We start from the raw sequence: 14,585 nt of genomic DNA, 5'->3' as shown, positions 1-14,585 counted from the left end.
TTCCACATTAAAATTAACTACTGAAGTTCATCAAAAATACTGAGTAAATCAGTCTGAGTTTCTGTGTGACTCGTCTGTATATTGAGCCATCGGCATCCCGTCATGGAAATATCTTTCTCCCCATCTCCCTGATCCTCACCCTTGTCATCTCCAGTGACCTCGAGCTCAGGCCAGGCTGTCTGAGTCTGAATATCCGAGAGTCCCAGTTCAGACGACAGAATATCATTGCAGGTTTGTGTGCACATGTTGTTGTAGAGAAGCTGAGCGATATTATCAAAATGCTCAGTTGTCTGGGTCTCGGTGTTGGAGGAGCTCAATAAATTTCCAGTGTCATCGAAAATAGACTGGGGATATGGTTTCTCCGTCTGGGTCTCGATGCTGCTGAATCGATCACCGAAAGTCTCTTCAGTCAGCATCGGATCAGATCGAGATAATCCACTCGTCGAGGGATAGAAGATCCTGGAGTATGAGCCACCTGGAGAGGAAATTCTGTCCTCAGTCTTGAAGACGTTCTCCATCGTCTGATTCTCGTGATCATAAAAATTCGTCTGGGTTACGCTGTCATTAAATACGTCCAGGAGATTCTTCCCAGGACTTGTCTGAGTTCCCAGGGTGTTCCTCTCCTCCCAGAAGTCCTGAATTCCCACGTCGATTCCTCCTCTAATTATTGAAGAGGTTATTCATCATTACTAAATTATTTAAACGATGGATTTCATAATTGAACCCATAAATGACCATCAGCATTACGAACCTGTAATATTTAGAGGTGATAGGTGCCTCGTCATGCTGGAGATTGAGATTTGGGAATAAATTAACGTTCGTAAAGTCGTTCGTCTCCTGGAGATCTCTCCTGGACTTCCTGGAAGATTTTCTGGCAGATTCTCGAACACTCGGGGTTGTCTGGGTCTCCACAGTTTTCTTGGGTTTCTTCTCTCTGGACAACGTATTGGTAGTGGTCTGGGTCTGTCGAGACTCTCTTCGTTTCCTCGATTTCGAGGGCGTCAAAGTCCTTCGGACTCGACGTAAAATATCGTCAGTCTGAGTCTCCGCATTTGAGGTATTTGGAGAATTGGACTCCAGGGTGAATTGTGGTTTATAGGGGAGAATTGATATCGGTTTTTTTATTGGCTGGAGGAAACCAAAGGATAGAGGGGCCTTGGGGGCCTGACGTTTCCCTGAATTTCGATATTTCTCGTCAACAGAGTGACCATTTCGTTTTGCATGAGTCAGAAGGGCCTCATAAGTACAGAATTTTTTAAAACACATGCACGTAAATTCCGTTCCACAAACCCTCATGTGAGCGGCTGTTGCAGCTTCTGTTGAGAAAGATTTATCGCACTGTGTGCAGGGGTATTTTTTCGTCGCATGAACTTTGAGGTAATGCTGTTTCAAATATTTCATAGTACTGAAAAATCGCGGAGAATCTGATGAATAAACGCAAGAGGGCTCAGGGCAGTGGTACCTAATGCATTCCTTGACAGTTTTATTGAGATTCTTTTTCTGATGAACTTTTAAATCATGGAGTTTTAACCGAGGCTCATTTTTAAACACCAATCCACACTCATTACACTTGACATTGTTTACAATAACACTGAGTTCTTCCCTCGAGGGACATACCATCTTCACGAGCCTCAGTGAATTAGAATTCGTGTCGTCCATCTCAAATAATTCTGGGCCTTTCATGTTTCATGAAAGAATAACAAGAAGATTCATCGACTCCGAAAACAAACGATTGTTCGATGAAACGATAATGACACAGTTTTCGAGTGCAACACGCACACACAAGTGCAATCGACACCGATAAATCGCCACCTGGTGGAGTGACATATATTCATGCGGTAGTTACCCCGTGATCAGCTGATCGTCCTGTCAAAATTCACTCTGACCTTGTGTACATAACAATTTCCACCAATATGATGAATAAAAATATGAATTCCCCGACGAAACTCACGGAATTCGCTCCACTGAGTCCAGAGGACAATCAACCCGTTGTTGCTTCGTTGTTCTCCAAGTTCTTCACTTTTGGAAAATCCACATCAGGTACAGAAACTCCAGCAGTGTCTCCAAAGGACGAGGAGCAAAGCTCCTCAGGTGATTCAGAATCCTGGAGGCAGTTGGACAGTTTGGAAAAAACTCCAGAAGATGACACGTCCACGCAGATGACTTTTCCCTTGGATGCCAGTGAGGGACGGAGTCTTCCAAATGTACTCAAACGTATCAGTAATATTGTAGCATCCAAGAGCAGCAGTTTGAAGTCCTACAAGGACTCCCAGCTCCGTAGTTTCTGGATGCCGGACAGTGTAGCGAAACAGTGCTACGAGTGCACAGAGAGATTCACTACCTTTCGGAGACGACATCACTGTCGTGTATGTGGACAAATTTTTTGCTCCAAGTGCTGCTCCGACGAGATTCCCGGTAAAATTATGGGCTGCACAGGAGATCTTAGAGTCTGCACGTACTGCTGCAAAGTTGTTCTCTCGTACCTGCAGTCCTCGGACATGCGGAGTGTTTTGTCAGCGGATCTGAAAGCCCTCCAGGAAGATCTCCAGGTGAAATACGGTGATATTCCATCGCCTCATCAGAAGACTCACATCCCAGAGGACGACACAGCCCCCCACAGAAAGCCCAGTGTCGGCTACATGGAGGAGAAATACGCTCTGGGTAGAGCAACAGGAAGTTATCTCTCCCCTCACGAGCGTGCAGCTGTCCTCCAGAATTCAGCATCCCTACGGATGATCTGGGAAGAACTCTTCAACTCCTCTCAGGCGATTCCCCTGCAGACGCACTGGGTTCGTCTGAAGAACTACTACAACTGCTTCACAGGAGTGGAGCTCGTCAACTGGATGATCTCCCAGAACAAAGCAGCGACTAGAGTCCAGGCAACAGCCATTGGCCAGGCCCTCCTCGAAGCTGCTTTCATCAAATCAATTCAGGGGGAGAGTTCTTTCACAGATACAGCATCTTTATTCATTCCAGTGAGTCTCTCCTCCCTGCAGACGAGCATTCTGGACGATCACCAGTCCAGTTGCGATGCCCAGGAGCCAGCCTGGGTGAAGAATATCCCCCAGCACGACTCTACCACAGACTCTGAGAGTGAAACAACAAAACAGATTAATACCTTGCAGATCGCTCGACTTCCCTCCTCCAGCTCCAGTTTTTATCTCGACCTCAACCTCGAGGCGTCAACTGTTACTCTGAAACGTCCAACTTCTGGGGATTTTCCGCTTTTTGGAGATACCGAACCACTCACACCTGATCCTGATAAAATAGCTCAGGATAATGCAGCTGTATCTGAGGTTCTCAATGATACACTATTCCACGTACAAGAAACCAAAGAAAGAAGTAGCTGGCATAAAGTTAACAATCTTCGTAACTCCTTCGGTGAGATGAGCGCCTACAACAGTCTCTCATCAGCGTACAAGCAGCATGAGGATTCGCTGATAAAGCAGCTACTGAACAAGGAGGGCCTTCCCCAGAAGTGGTCGGACGTTATAATCCCAATAGCCCATCAGATCGTAGACCAACTCCGTCCCGATCTCAATCACGACGCCGACGACATGGATATCCGCCAGTACGTGCAGATTAAAAAATCTCCGGGGGGTAGCAAAAGTGACTGTGAGATTGTATCAGGTGTTGTCTGTAGCAAGAACGTCGCCCACCGAGGCATGAACGCGATGATTGCCAATCCAAAAATTTTATTACTACAGTGTGGACTGATGTATCAGAGGGTTGAGGGGAAACTATTGAGTCTGGAGCCAGTGATGCTACAGGAGAATCAATACCTGGAGCACACAGTGGGTAGAATAACAGCTCTCGGGCCAGATATCGTTTTAGTTCATCGTTCTGTGTCGAGACTGGCACAGGACAGGTTCAGGCAGTGTGGAGTCACTCTGGTGTTGAATGTCAAGCTTTCAGTCCTGGAGAGAGTGGCCAGGTGCACTGGAGGGACAATTGTCAACACGATCGACGCACATTTGACAGCTAGATACAAATTGGGGACTTGTAAGAAATTTTACCTGAGAAATTTTCCCAGTGCCAAAAATGGAGTGAAGACCCTAATGTATTTTGAGGGCTGTGCCAATCCCCATCTGGGGTCCACAATTCTCTTACGTGGGGGCAGTCCTAACGAGCTGAAGAGAGTGAAAAATGTGACGTCAACGATGATTTTTGCTGTCTACTCCTGGAGGCTGGAGAAGTCCTTCCTGATGGACGAGTTTGCCAGGCCACCATCGAACGATAATTCATTTCTCGATGGGGATCATCCTAAAGGGGAGGAGAAGAGACGAGAGCTCGGGGAATCCAGTGATTCACCAGGGAATAATACAACTTTGATTCAGCAGAACACCTCCTGTAGCCAAAGTACACCGAAGACCCAGAGGATTGAAGACTCTGGGACTAGTGATAAATTCAAGAGAGTCTCCAATATGTTACAGGAGCAGTGCGACCCCTACGACACGTTGAAACTCTTCAAGCAGAAATCGAAGGGACTGACCTCAGAAGGTAATGAATCCGATCTTCCTAATAGTACTGACAGAAAAGACACACTAAATGTGTCTGACACTGGCTCAGCCGACGATATTTCAATTCTGGAGTCGAGTTCAGAGCAAAACACTTTCGAATTATTCAGTGGAACTCCCCAAGAGAAAAAAGACATTAATGACAAAATGACGGAAGAAATTCCCACGAAACCAAAAGCTCCCGATGACAAACGAGTTTACGGTGAATCGATATCAGACAGAAGTGATCCCCTTCATCAATATCTCAATGAAGACGAAGACGTCTTCCACATGGTGAGCCCCACAGGCCAAAGCCTGAGTGTAGCAGACCTTCCACTCCTCAATAAATTCAAAAAATCCCTAGACGACACAATTCTCAGCTTCTCGCCATACCTGAAATTCTCGATTCCCTACCTGGAGACAGAGCCGGGGAGAAACTGCGTACTACGTGGATTCTTCCCAAAGGAAATATTCTACTCCTCCCAATTCTCAGATAAGGTCGACGGCAGTCGTACAAGTGTCTCGCTGGACCCTCCAGGGAGTGATTTCTCTCCAGGTTTGAAACTGAAACCCAGGCACCCTTTCACCCTCGTAAAAATCACCTCCAGGGTGGACACGAGGGAAGTGCAGGCTCTGCTCTCTCATTTTCGTGCGTGTGGAAGTCGCCTGAATCGAAGTAACAACGTCATCCTCGAGAGGAAACCGGTGATTTCCGTGGAGACAAATGACACTCCAATCTGGCCAGATTGTCTAGACCCTGCGAGTCATCAGAGACTTCCAGTCCTCTTCTGCAGTTTCTCCCACAATACAAACGACGCACCTGCCTCCTTCTGCGTCAATCCCTGGGTCGTAAATATGGATCTCTATGGACGTAATGACATCGCCTTGGGTCGATTCCTCGAACGATACTGCCTGACAACAGATTACAAGTGTCCAGCCCCATCCTGTCGAGCCCAAATAGCTCAACACGGTCGTCGTTTTGCACACGACGGCGGCTGCCTCCAGATAAATCTCAATCAGATGAGTAACGATCCCTTCGGCCAGGAGAACGTCAATCAGATCCTCATGTGGAGTAAATGCGTGGAGTGTAAAAATGTGTCACCCGTGGTTCCCATGTCCTCTGACACCTGGAGCTTGTCGTTCGCCAAGTATTTAGAATTGAGATTCCATGGAAACGTTTACATGAACAGAAGTTCAGAGACGTGTCAGCATTCCCTGCACCACGACCACTGCCAGTACTTTTCCAAGGGAAATATGTTGGCAGTCTTCAAGTACACGAGAATCAAACTCTTGGAGATATCCCTGCCCCCTCCATTGATCAACATAAGTTATGATGCTGGACAACACGCAAATGTCATCGACGAAGTGAAAATAATTGCCCTAAAAGGGGATGACGTTTTTACAGCGATCAAGGAGAAACTGACGACACTGCAGGTCGAGCTGGAGAGTTTAAATGTCATGAAACAGCAGGTGGCCAAGGAGCAGTTGTATTTTAAAAATAAAATTGAAGAGGTGCAGCTTAAACTGACGTCGCCGACACTCGAGAATAAAAAACTCGAGGGAAAGGGTTCAGTCAGACAGGTCCAGGCACTGATGTTCAGGATTGAGGATGGACTGGTGATCCTGAAGAGACTCATTGCAGAGGCTGTGAGCAACTGGAATTCCAGAATAATTGAAATAGCCTCCAAGAAGCGAGACGAGCGTCCCAGGAGGTTCACTGAGAGATCATTGACAGCTGGCAGCAGTGGATTAATCGATACTGATGGGTACATTACTGAGGACACAGCATCTGAGAGCCAGATGGAGGACTTGAGCCCCATGTCAGCTGATTACAACGCCATCGACGTGATATCTGCCCAGGTTGATGCACAGAGTAATGACGTCATTGAGCACTCGGACGGGGAAATCCAGGAGAGCCCGAATCCTGCGGATATCGTCATCATCCAGGGATCACCGAAGATGCATCAGAGATCACACTCTGATGTTCTCCCCATGTCCTCAGAGGACGTTCCTGACAGGAGGAAAAAGAAGAAGACAATTTTATCTCAACTACTGCCATCAGTTTCAAATGTCTCGACAATTGTTAATCCCCTAGGGCCACTGGAGCATCATCTCCTGCCTCTTGGGTCTGTTGTTCCTATTGTTGTTAATGAGTCTGAGCCATCATCGATTATTGCTTATGCCCTGGACTCCCATGACTACAAACACGCCTTCCAGGAGATTCTTCAGGTAGTGAAAAATGAGTTGAGCTCGAGTCCACTGAATAAAAGGAAATTCGTGGAGAATAAAGAGAATGTTGTGGAAACTACACAGTCGGGGGAATTCAAGAGGCCATCGGTTCTCTCTTTTCTACGAGGAGCTAGTCCCAGTCCTGCTAGTCCCAGTGAGACTGAGAGGAATTTCACGGCCGAGGTGAATCCCCAGGGAATTGGGGAGATTGAGGAAGAGAAGCGGGCAATTAAACAGCAGAACTACATCGAGGTACAGTTCGCTGATACAACCACCAATTTTTATTGCAGAGTTTATTTTGCCGCGCAGTTTGCTAAATTGAGGGAAAGTGTTTTGCCTTGTGGTGAGGATGGATTCACCAGGAGTCTCTGTAGAAGTGTCCAGTGGGCTGCCAGAGGGGGGAAGAGTGGAAGTACATTCTGCAAAACTCGAGACGATCGGTTCATACTCAAGGAGATGTCCAGGATGGAGATGCAAATTTTTTTGGACTTTGCGCCCAATTATTTCGGGTACATGGAGAAGTGCCAGCAGAACAAACAGCCAACTCTCCTCGGTAAAATCGTCGGTGTGTACAGGGTTTCATTTAAAAATAACATGACGAATGCTGCGTTGAGAACAAGTTTACTTGTCATGGAGAATTTGTTTTATGATAGGACTATTACTGATAAATTCGATCTCAAAGGATCCGTGAGAAATCGACTGGTTAATCCTGAGGATATTGATCATGAGGGAGAGCTCGTGCTCATGGATGAGAATCTACTAAATATGAGCTGTGATTCACCGTTGTACATGAGGCCACATTCCAAGGCTGTACTCAATAAGGCCATTGAGCAGGATACCAAGTTCCTGGCTGACAACTCTGTTATGGATTATTCACTGCTTGTCGGACTGGAACCCAAATCTGGAGAACTTGTGCTTGGAATTATTGACTACATCAGAACCTTCACCTGGGACAAGAGACTGGAAACAATGGTGAAAAAATCTGGGATCCTGGGGGGCCAGGGTAAACTCCCAACGATCGTCTCCCCCGAGGAATATCGTTCCAGATTCATCGCAGCGATGCACCGATACTTTCTCCCAGTGCCAGACAGATGGACAGGTCTAGGACGTGGAGTAGAGTCTCCCTGATCCCCATAATTTTTTTTAACTTTTGTACAATTTCTAGGGTAACGATAAGCAAATTAATAAAATAACCAAAGTATTACAGAGTTATCTATAAAAAATGCAAATGTATGAAAGCACCATTATTAATTATTTATTTTAGACAACATTTTTATCTTTTGTCTTATAATTATGTACATGAATATTATCTTTCAATAGTAAAATAAACAATAATAATTGTAAACATAATTATAGTCGTACAAGTAGTCTAACGATTTGCTTCAATTCTTCACTTCAATCAATAAACCAAGGGACCACCCGAGAGCATTTATCAATTGGCTATTGGCTATTCCCAGAGTACCTTCCAAATTCATTAAATCAATAATCATAAAAAATCATAATTATGATGATGCATACACGTATCATATAACACGATTATTGTATTTACACTGGACAGTACGTGGCAAAAATACTAATGATATTAGATCGATACGAGAAGAACAGATGGATCAGATACATTATTTGTACACTGTCTCACTAGGAATATTATTTCATCCCTTTATACTCGACTCCACTCATAATTCAACTGATTACCTGACAACTCGCCGAGAACGAATGATTTTCTCGAATATAAGTGCACAATAGTTCAATAATTTCCCTCATTTCCCCACTTCGTTGCAATGACAACAAATTTTATTTTTAATCATCTTGATATTGGGATGTACCCTAGTGGAAGCGGTCCACTATCAATAAATATCGATTCTCTGGGGCTATTGACATTATTCAAAATATTGGGTAATCAGTGCAGAACGCAGAGAAAATACCAAGTGATACATTTGACTGACGAAAGGATGAAGAAATTATTTATTCCCGTGGAAATATTCATGAAAATATTAATTATTAATATTAATACATTAATTATGTATAGTATTATGGGTCTAATATTCTTTATATACGCCGCATATACAATATATATTGCCCCATAAATTTTTCAAATTAGAATTCGGAAAGTCTCTCTTGTCACGTGTCAAAAATATTCATGGAAATCGTTTTTATCAGGGAAATTTTGTCTGAATTATTCTCTACTATAAAATATTTATTGCAACATAATCTGCAATGTTTTCTATAATATTTTTTCATCCATGATCCTACATGTCTTACGTAAACCATAAATTTCTCCTGCAATTTCTCTTAATCCACATATTTATTTCCACAGGAATAATTTCCATCGTCAGTCACAATCTCGTTAACTTCAGATAGACTCTCCCCGTGTCCACAATTATTCGAATGTGTCTATTGTCTGAATTCGTCAAAAATCCATGCAACACCCTTTCCCCATCCCAGACTCTCCGATTACTTTAGTTCCCTCTCACCTAGAGTACGAAAAAACCCTTTGAAAAGTCGATCATCACCATGTCTCCACCATTGACAAGTGTCTGCAAGAAAAAAAAAATCAAACGACATTGAACTGAAACTGAATATATCGCAATCCACATCTCCCCAGGGATTAAATCCCTTGAAAGTTCGGAGTGTTATCACTCGGAGAAGAGATAAACTCGGTGGCTCATTCATTCCATTAGCTATTATCTTGATGATTTGTTTTGTTGACACAACAGGTGTCACAGTTTCATCAGAGAAACCTATGACCATGCTAAAAACACTCAATACGACTGAGTCCGTTTTATCTCTGTGGCTCGCCCAATCCAAATTGCTGTTGACTCTGTGTCTGTTGCTGGGTGCCACCCGAGACACTACATCTCACACCGTGATGTTGAATACTCGTTGGGGTGGTCTGCTGGCCATTTTGACTGGGTGACATGCCTAAATGAACAAAGACCAATTCAACTCTCTATTTCAATGATTCACTGAATTTATATATTTTTACCCATTAAATTGCTAAGCGATTTAATGAAATTCATTTCTCAATCTATAAATCTACCTGATGGAGTTTTTTCACCGGCAGACATCTTCGAAAACGCCAGCAAAGCATCCGGAAAATTTGGAGGTGTTGCTGGTGTGTTGCAAGGTGTTATCTGTAAATAAAATAGCAACATGTTATGATTTCAGTCGATAGTTTCATAGAAACGTGCAACGAGAACAAATAGACTCATTTGTAAAAGTAGGCGTTACCAAACCGGTCAATATGTCGGGTTGTAATAATTTTCTAGTTGACACGAGTCGATCAGAAGTTGTTTTCACTGTCCCAACGTACACGTAACGTTCATGTAAAAACTACATTTATTTAAAAGGTTTTCAAAGCTTTTCCATTGAGATTTTCGGATCAAGATGAAAGAGAGAAAATTAATGGAGGCAATTCCTTTTAGTGAATTTTCCTAGTTTTTCTGATTTTTAATGAAAGCTGGAATGAAGGCATCAATTATGGGATGACAGACGGAGATTAGGAAAAATTGAAAAAGGGGAATGGGTTTGTCTGTTTAGTCACATTGTCGACGTTAGATTTGGCACGAGGCTTATCGGAATGCCACAGACGAGAATAGTAACCCACCTAGTGGCTGTCTGCCACCCAGTGGTTCTCACTTCATTACAACACGTCTATTAATTAAAATCAGGTTATCAGGGGTGATATGGTAACTCACCTGACCAAAGTGTGTGCCTTGCGGACATGATGGTATGGCTGCTTCTTGAAAAAATATACTCAAGGCAGTCTGAAAGACGAAATGCCCATTTAAGAACTAATGAACAAAATCAGATTAGGGTGACTTAATGATTAATTGTTTCCGCCGAATATCTCGGGGTTTAAGAGAGATGACGAAATTTTTATTAATACCTTTTTTGTAGCTCTCATTTCACTCTGCGAAAGAGATTATAACGAAAATTCTGATATCTCTCTTGGTTTCAGAGATATTATCACCTTTTACCTCGTAATCACCTTCTCATATTTTTCGATTTTTTTCTCATATTTTCAACTGAATTCCTCGCAAATATCTCTGAAACTATAGGTGATACCGAAATTTGTGTAATGAGGTTTTTTGTGGATTTCGATAATCTCTACAAAAAAGATTTCGGTGAAAATTCAATTATCTCGATCAGTGTGGGAGATATTTGGAATAAATTGACTGGAGCGGAGATTTAACGCATCTGTGGTTGCCACTCGGCTACAGAATATTTATCCAATAGTTCCCCATTAGTTGCCCTTTATTAATTGTCAATCGAGTTCTAGGTATAGCATCAAGGTCGACTTGAATATGAACTAAACTTCCGTTTCTCTGCAGCTCAGAGTTTGCGCAGTTTATTAATGCATGACCTTTACCCCATCGATGATATTCGGTTTAATATCAAAATAAATCAATGTGCTACCAATGATAATAATGAAAGTACTTTGCACGTGTTAAAAAATGATCAACATGGAGTGCCTCAATGTCACTCCAGACAATCTGATTAATCCGAGTATTAATCCCTAAATGAGAGTGACCTTTTGCGCCTTGAAAAGTTGAGTACTTTAATTTCTTCAATGATTCCTTCAGACACATTCTTCATGCATTTGTAACAAGTCCCCAGAAAATAATTCCATTCAAGTAACAAAGAAATACCAAATACCTCGGCCAAGTTATTAATCAATTAGTCCCTTGGTATTTACAAAAATATTTTTTTCCTCGGGGCATTGAGTAGTCGCAGCTGCGGCGACAACAAAATTGCAGTCATATCTCCAGCAGTTCTACACGTGATCCCTCCATAAATCTAAATACGTGTCTATATAATGTTGTTACATGAAAATTAAGTGCAAAGCAAGCTTTATGGGGTGATTTTTTACATCTTGCATAATGGCATTTTGCAGGAAGGCCCCGGGGAAGACTGATTATTAGCGCTTGGTGTAATTTGAATATCAATCGACTCTGATTATTTAATGAGGAATCGATACACATCCATACACATTAGAGCAAGTGTTAGGATCGAACAGACAATTTGTTCGATAGTTCATCTCAAACTCATCTCGAGAATTCCATACTTGAAGTTAAAGTGATAAGAGTAAAAAATATCGGACAAAGGGCACGAGTGGAAATGAATTGATAAAAGATTCAGTGGAATTCTCAGGGATTGTAATAAAAGAAATACAGAATAAACTACATAAAAAATTCAAGATAAAGAATGGTATTGCAATTAAAAAATATGCTTAACAGAATAATAGACTGGAAAGTGGAATTTCAATACAATTCAGTGAAGATTCAGTAACAATGAGAGATATTTTTCATACAATTAATAAACTATCGGAAAATAAAATTGCATTATGGTGCATTGGGATTGCATTATTTCGTTCTGTTTCACTTTGTCATGTGCACACGATCACTGAAAGAGACGAGAGAAGCCAGAAGATAGAGAACTAATGGTTGCAATGTTGCGAAATACCGCGTCAATTGGCACAGAGTATTTGGTTAGCAGTCTGTACATGTTTTTCTCGTGGTGCAGTAAAACGATCTGACTCCTGCTTGAATTTCTGAGGAAAATTCACGAGAGACAGAGGAGAAAACCAATCTCTGTGCTGAAAAATGAGAGCGACGAGAGATCATGAGGAAAATTTCCCTTCAAATCCCGAGATACCTTGCAAAAACTACAAGTTTTATCGCTCCACTCCTGTCTCATAAGATCCATAATCATGATAAACAGTTCAGTTCAATAAAAAACAGCAACAAAATACAAATCTCTCGGCAATCACAATATTTACACCTAAATAATATTCCAGTGTATTTAACCAGCAGTAGAGTTATTTATCAATTGATATATAATAACAAATTGTTATCCAGATAATCTGCGTAAAAAATAAATTCCTCGATTTCTCAGTCTGGAATGACATAAACCCGGGAATTTCCCTTTCCATCGAAAGAAAAAGGCATTTCACCAAGAACCGGCCGACAATAAACGAAACCAAAGACATGATAAAACAATGGATTTCACTTGAAAATTCTAAGAGCTCCTAAAACCCGATAATTCTTGCTGAAAATTATCAATTCAAACAGATATTGAAATCGATCTCAAATCCCCATTAATATTCCCTCAATCATCATCATTAAATCCCTTCCATCTACTCCCATTCACCTGCAGCCTTTACCTATAAATTCCGCTAACCCCTGAAATTCCTATAAAAAACGTCAACCCCTAAAATCCCCAGATCTAACCTCCAAATTTTCCACTCACCGATTCCCCATTCGTCGTCTATTTTTACACCTAAAAATGAAATCATAATAACGTGTGAACGGCAATCGACGTCGGCCATTTTACGGCTTTGTTTACGTACGGAACCATAACTCGTAATATCTAAAAAAAAACCCACACAGACAAAATACCCGAGAATAATCCAAAAGAACGATCAATGAAATGCCCAAAAATCGGAAAAAATAACTCACCTCAAATTGCCAATGTGCAGCTTGCAACAATTGTTTTGCCTGTTCCCTAGCACAACCCGCGGCCAGCACGAATTGATTGATCATCACCTGCTCTCGCAGGGCGTCCATTTTTTTCCTCCACTAGTGTTGTTGTTGTCACCTCTATTATAATTATAATATTATAATAACTAAAATGCCGATATAAATCTTGGGTATTGACTAAAAAAGCGAGTGCGCCCTCCAGAGCAAAACAAACTAGACACCGACAACAATCAACAAATGGCGCGGTGTAATCGTCCTCGCGGATGCCAATAACAACAATAAATACTAGCGTATGCTTATGAGATTGAAATAAAAGAAAATAAAACACACACTTACGAGAACAGAGGGAGACAGAGATATTTGTGTAGTCGACGATACGAAATAGAGAGGGGAATCGAGTGACCGGAGACGCAAGCGTTTTCTTCAACGTTTTTTCTCTCTCTCTTTTTATCTCTCTCTCTAGATGGCGAGTGTTTATTTGTCGATTTTTTGTTGTCCCGGTGCACCAAGTGCCGATTGTTGTGTGACTTTATCCTCCTGTCGCCGATTCATTCCCGTAATTTTTTTTTTGTTTCAGGATCAGGAACACGGAAGACGCTTTTTCGCCGACAATCTCTCAGGGACGAGATTAGAATGACGTCACTTACACGGGAGCACGAAAATTTTCGAATGTACTCACTCCCTCGTGTTTGGTACAATTCTAATCGACGTACACACTCCCCGGGTGTTTGTGGTAGTCAGGGCTTTTCATTGTGTGGAGGGGACACTGTCGTGATTATTGTTTTGTCGTGGCTTCCGGTGGGGTACAATGCCATTCCTGTTTCGATCAATTTGGAATTTCTCACTTCGGTGTGGAGTGCATTTTTGAACATCACGTGACATCTCGCGGAACACGCGGGAACAGCTGATTGGCGGGAGTTTTTGAAAATCACCGGGAGACAAACGAAATTGATGACTTGAAAATAATTTCGGTTATAAATTAAATATCTTATTTGTTTATATTTTATTAATTATAAGAAATGTTTCGGATGGGGATTCATTTTTAATTATTTGAAGAATGAAATATTAATTATCGCTCCGAATGAAAATGGCAATTTCGAATTTCCCTCGTGCAATTCAGTTGAAAAATGAGGCTGTTGTGCGTAATTTGTCCAGAGTGGTAATTCCTTCCAGGTAAATGAAAAAATAAATAAATTGAGCCCTGAAAAAGCCGTGGCCTATTTACGCATAAAGCAAAATATTGCCAAGATGTTGATTGGAGTGTGAATGCCTTGGGTGTTACGTAATGAAACAGTCCCTAATCACTCCAGTTATATGTGCCATTCCATCGGAAAATCGAGTTTTCGGGTTACGCAAATGTAATATATGCAAAAGATAA

General features: G+C 42.0%; 3 protein-coding genes across 3 annotated transcripts; 1 reads left to right on the top strand and 2 right to left on the bottom strand.

Moving 5' to 3' along the window:
* Window positions 1-7: 7 nt before the first annotated feature.
* On the bottom strand, window positions 8-1,801 carry Asciz (ASCIZ zinc finger protein). Its single transcript, XM_011312421.1, has 2 exons — window positions 752-1,801; window positions 8-660 (listed from the first exon to the last, which is right to left on the bottom strand). The coding sequence occupies exons 1-2, from the start codon at window positions 1,681-1,683 to the stop codon at window positions 18-20; spliced, it is 1,575 nt and encodes a 524-aa protein (XP_011310723.1). The 5' UTR covers window positions 1,684-1,801; the 3' UTR covers window positions 8-17.
* A 61-nt stretch (window positions 1,802-1,862) lies between these two features.
* Window positions 1,863-9,279, top strand: fab1 (fab1 kinase). Its single transcript, XM_011312419.1, has one exon. The coding sequence runs from the start codon at window positions 1,914-1,916 to the stop codon at window positions 7,851-7,853; it is 5,940 nt and encodes a 1,979-aa protein (XP_011310721.1). The 5' UTR covers window positions 1,863-1,913; the 3' UTR covers window positions 7,854-9,279.
* On the bottom strand, window positions 7,959-14,008 carry LOC105271086 (UBA-like domain-containing protein 2-A). The gene is made up of 5 exons (XM_011312420.1): window positions 13,544-14,008; window positions 13,187-13,327; window positions 10,424-10,492; window positions 9,766-9,859; window positions 7,959-9,647 (listed from the first exon to the last, which is right to left on the bottom strand). Exons 2-5 carry the CDS (start codon window positions 13,292-13,294, stop codon window positions 9,508-9,510), a joined length of 411 nt encoding a protein of 136 aa, XP_011310722.1. The 5' UTR covers window positions 13,295-13,327; window positions 13,544-14,008; the 3' UTR covers window positions 7,959-9,507.
* Window positions 14,009-14,585: the final 577 nt, after the last annotated feature.

The sequence above is a fragment of the Fopius arisanus genome, unplaced genomic scaffold (assembly GCF_000806365.1).
Source record: "Fopius arisanus strain USDA-PBARC FA_bdor unplaced genomic scaffold, ASM80636v1 scaffold00100, whole genome shotgun sequence".
NCBI lineage: Eukaryota > Metazoa > Arthropoda > Insecta > Hymenoptera > Braconidae > Fopius > Fopius arisanus.
Note: the sequence above shows the minus strand (reverse complement) of the source record. Positions and strands in the feature narration are given on the sequence as shown.

Coding starts and splice junctions, on each gene's coding strand:
- Asciz (XM_011312421.1), bottom strand. CDS start 1,683: ATGAAAGGCCCAGAATTATTTGAGATGGACGACACGAATTCTAATTCA. Junction 661..751: donor ATCACCTCTAAATATTACAG/GTTCGTAATGCT, acceptor TTCAATAATTAG/AGGAGGAATCGACGTGGGAA.
- fab1 (XM_011312419.1), top strand. CDS start 1,914: ATGATGAATAAAAATATGAATTCCCCGACGAAACTCACGGAATTCGCT.
- LOC105271086 (XM_011312420.1), bottom strand. CDS start 13,294: ATGGACGCCCTGCGAGAGCAGGTGATGATCAATCAATTCGTGCTGGCC. Junction 9,860..10,423: donor AAGGCACACACTTTGGTCAG/GTGAGTTACCAT, acceptor TTTTATTTACAG/ATAACACCTTGCAACACACC. Junction 9,648..9,765: donor CGGTGAAAAAACTCCATCAG/GTAGATTTATAG, acceptor TTGTTCATTTAG/GCATGTCACCCAGTCAAAAT.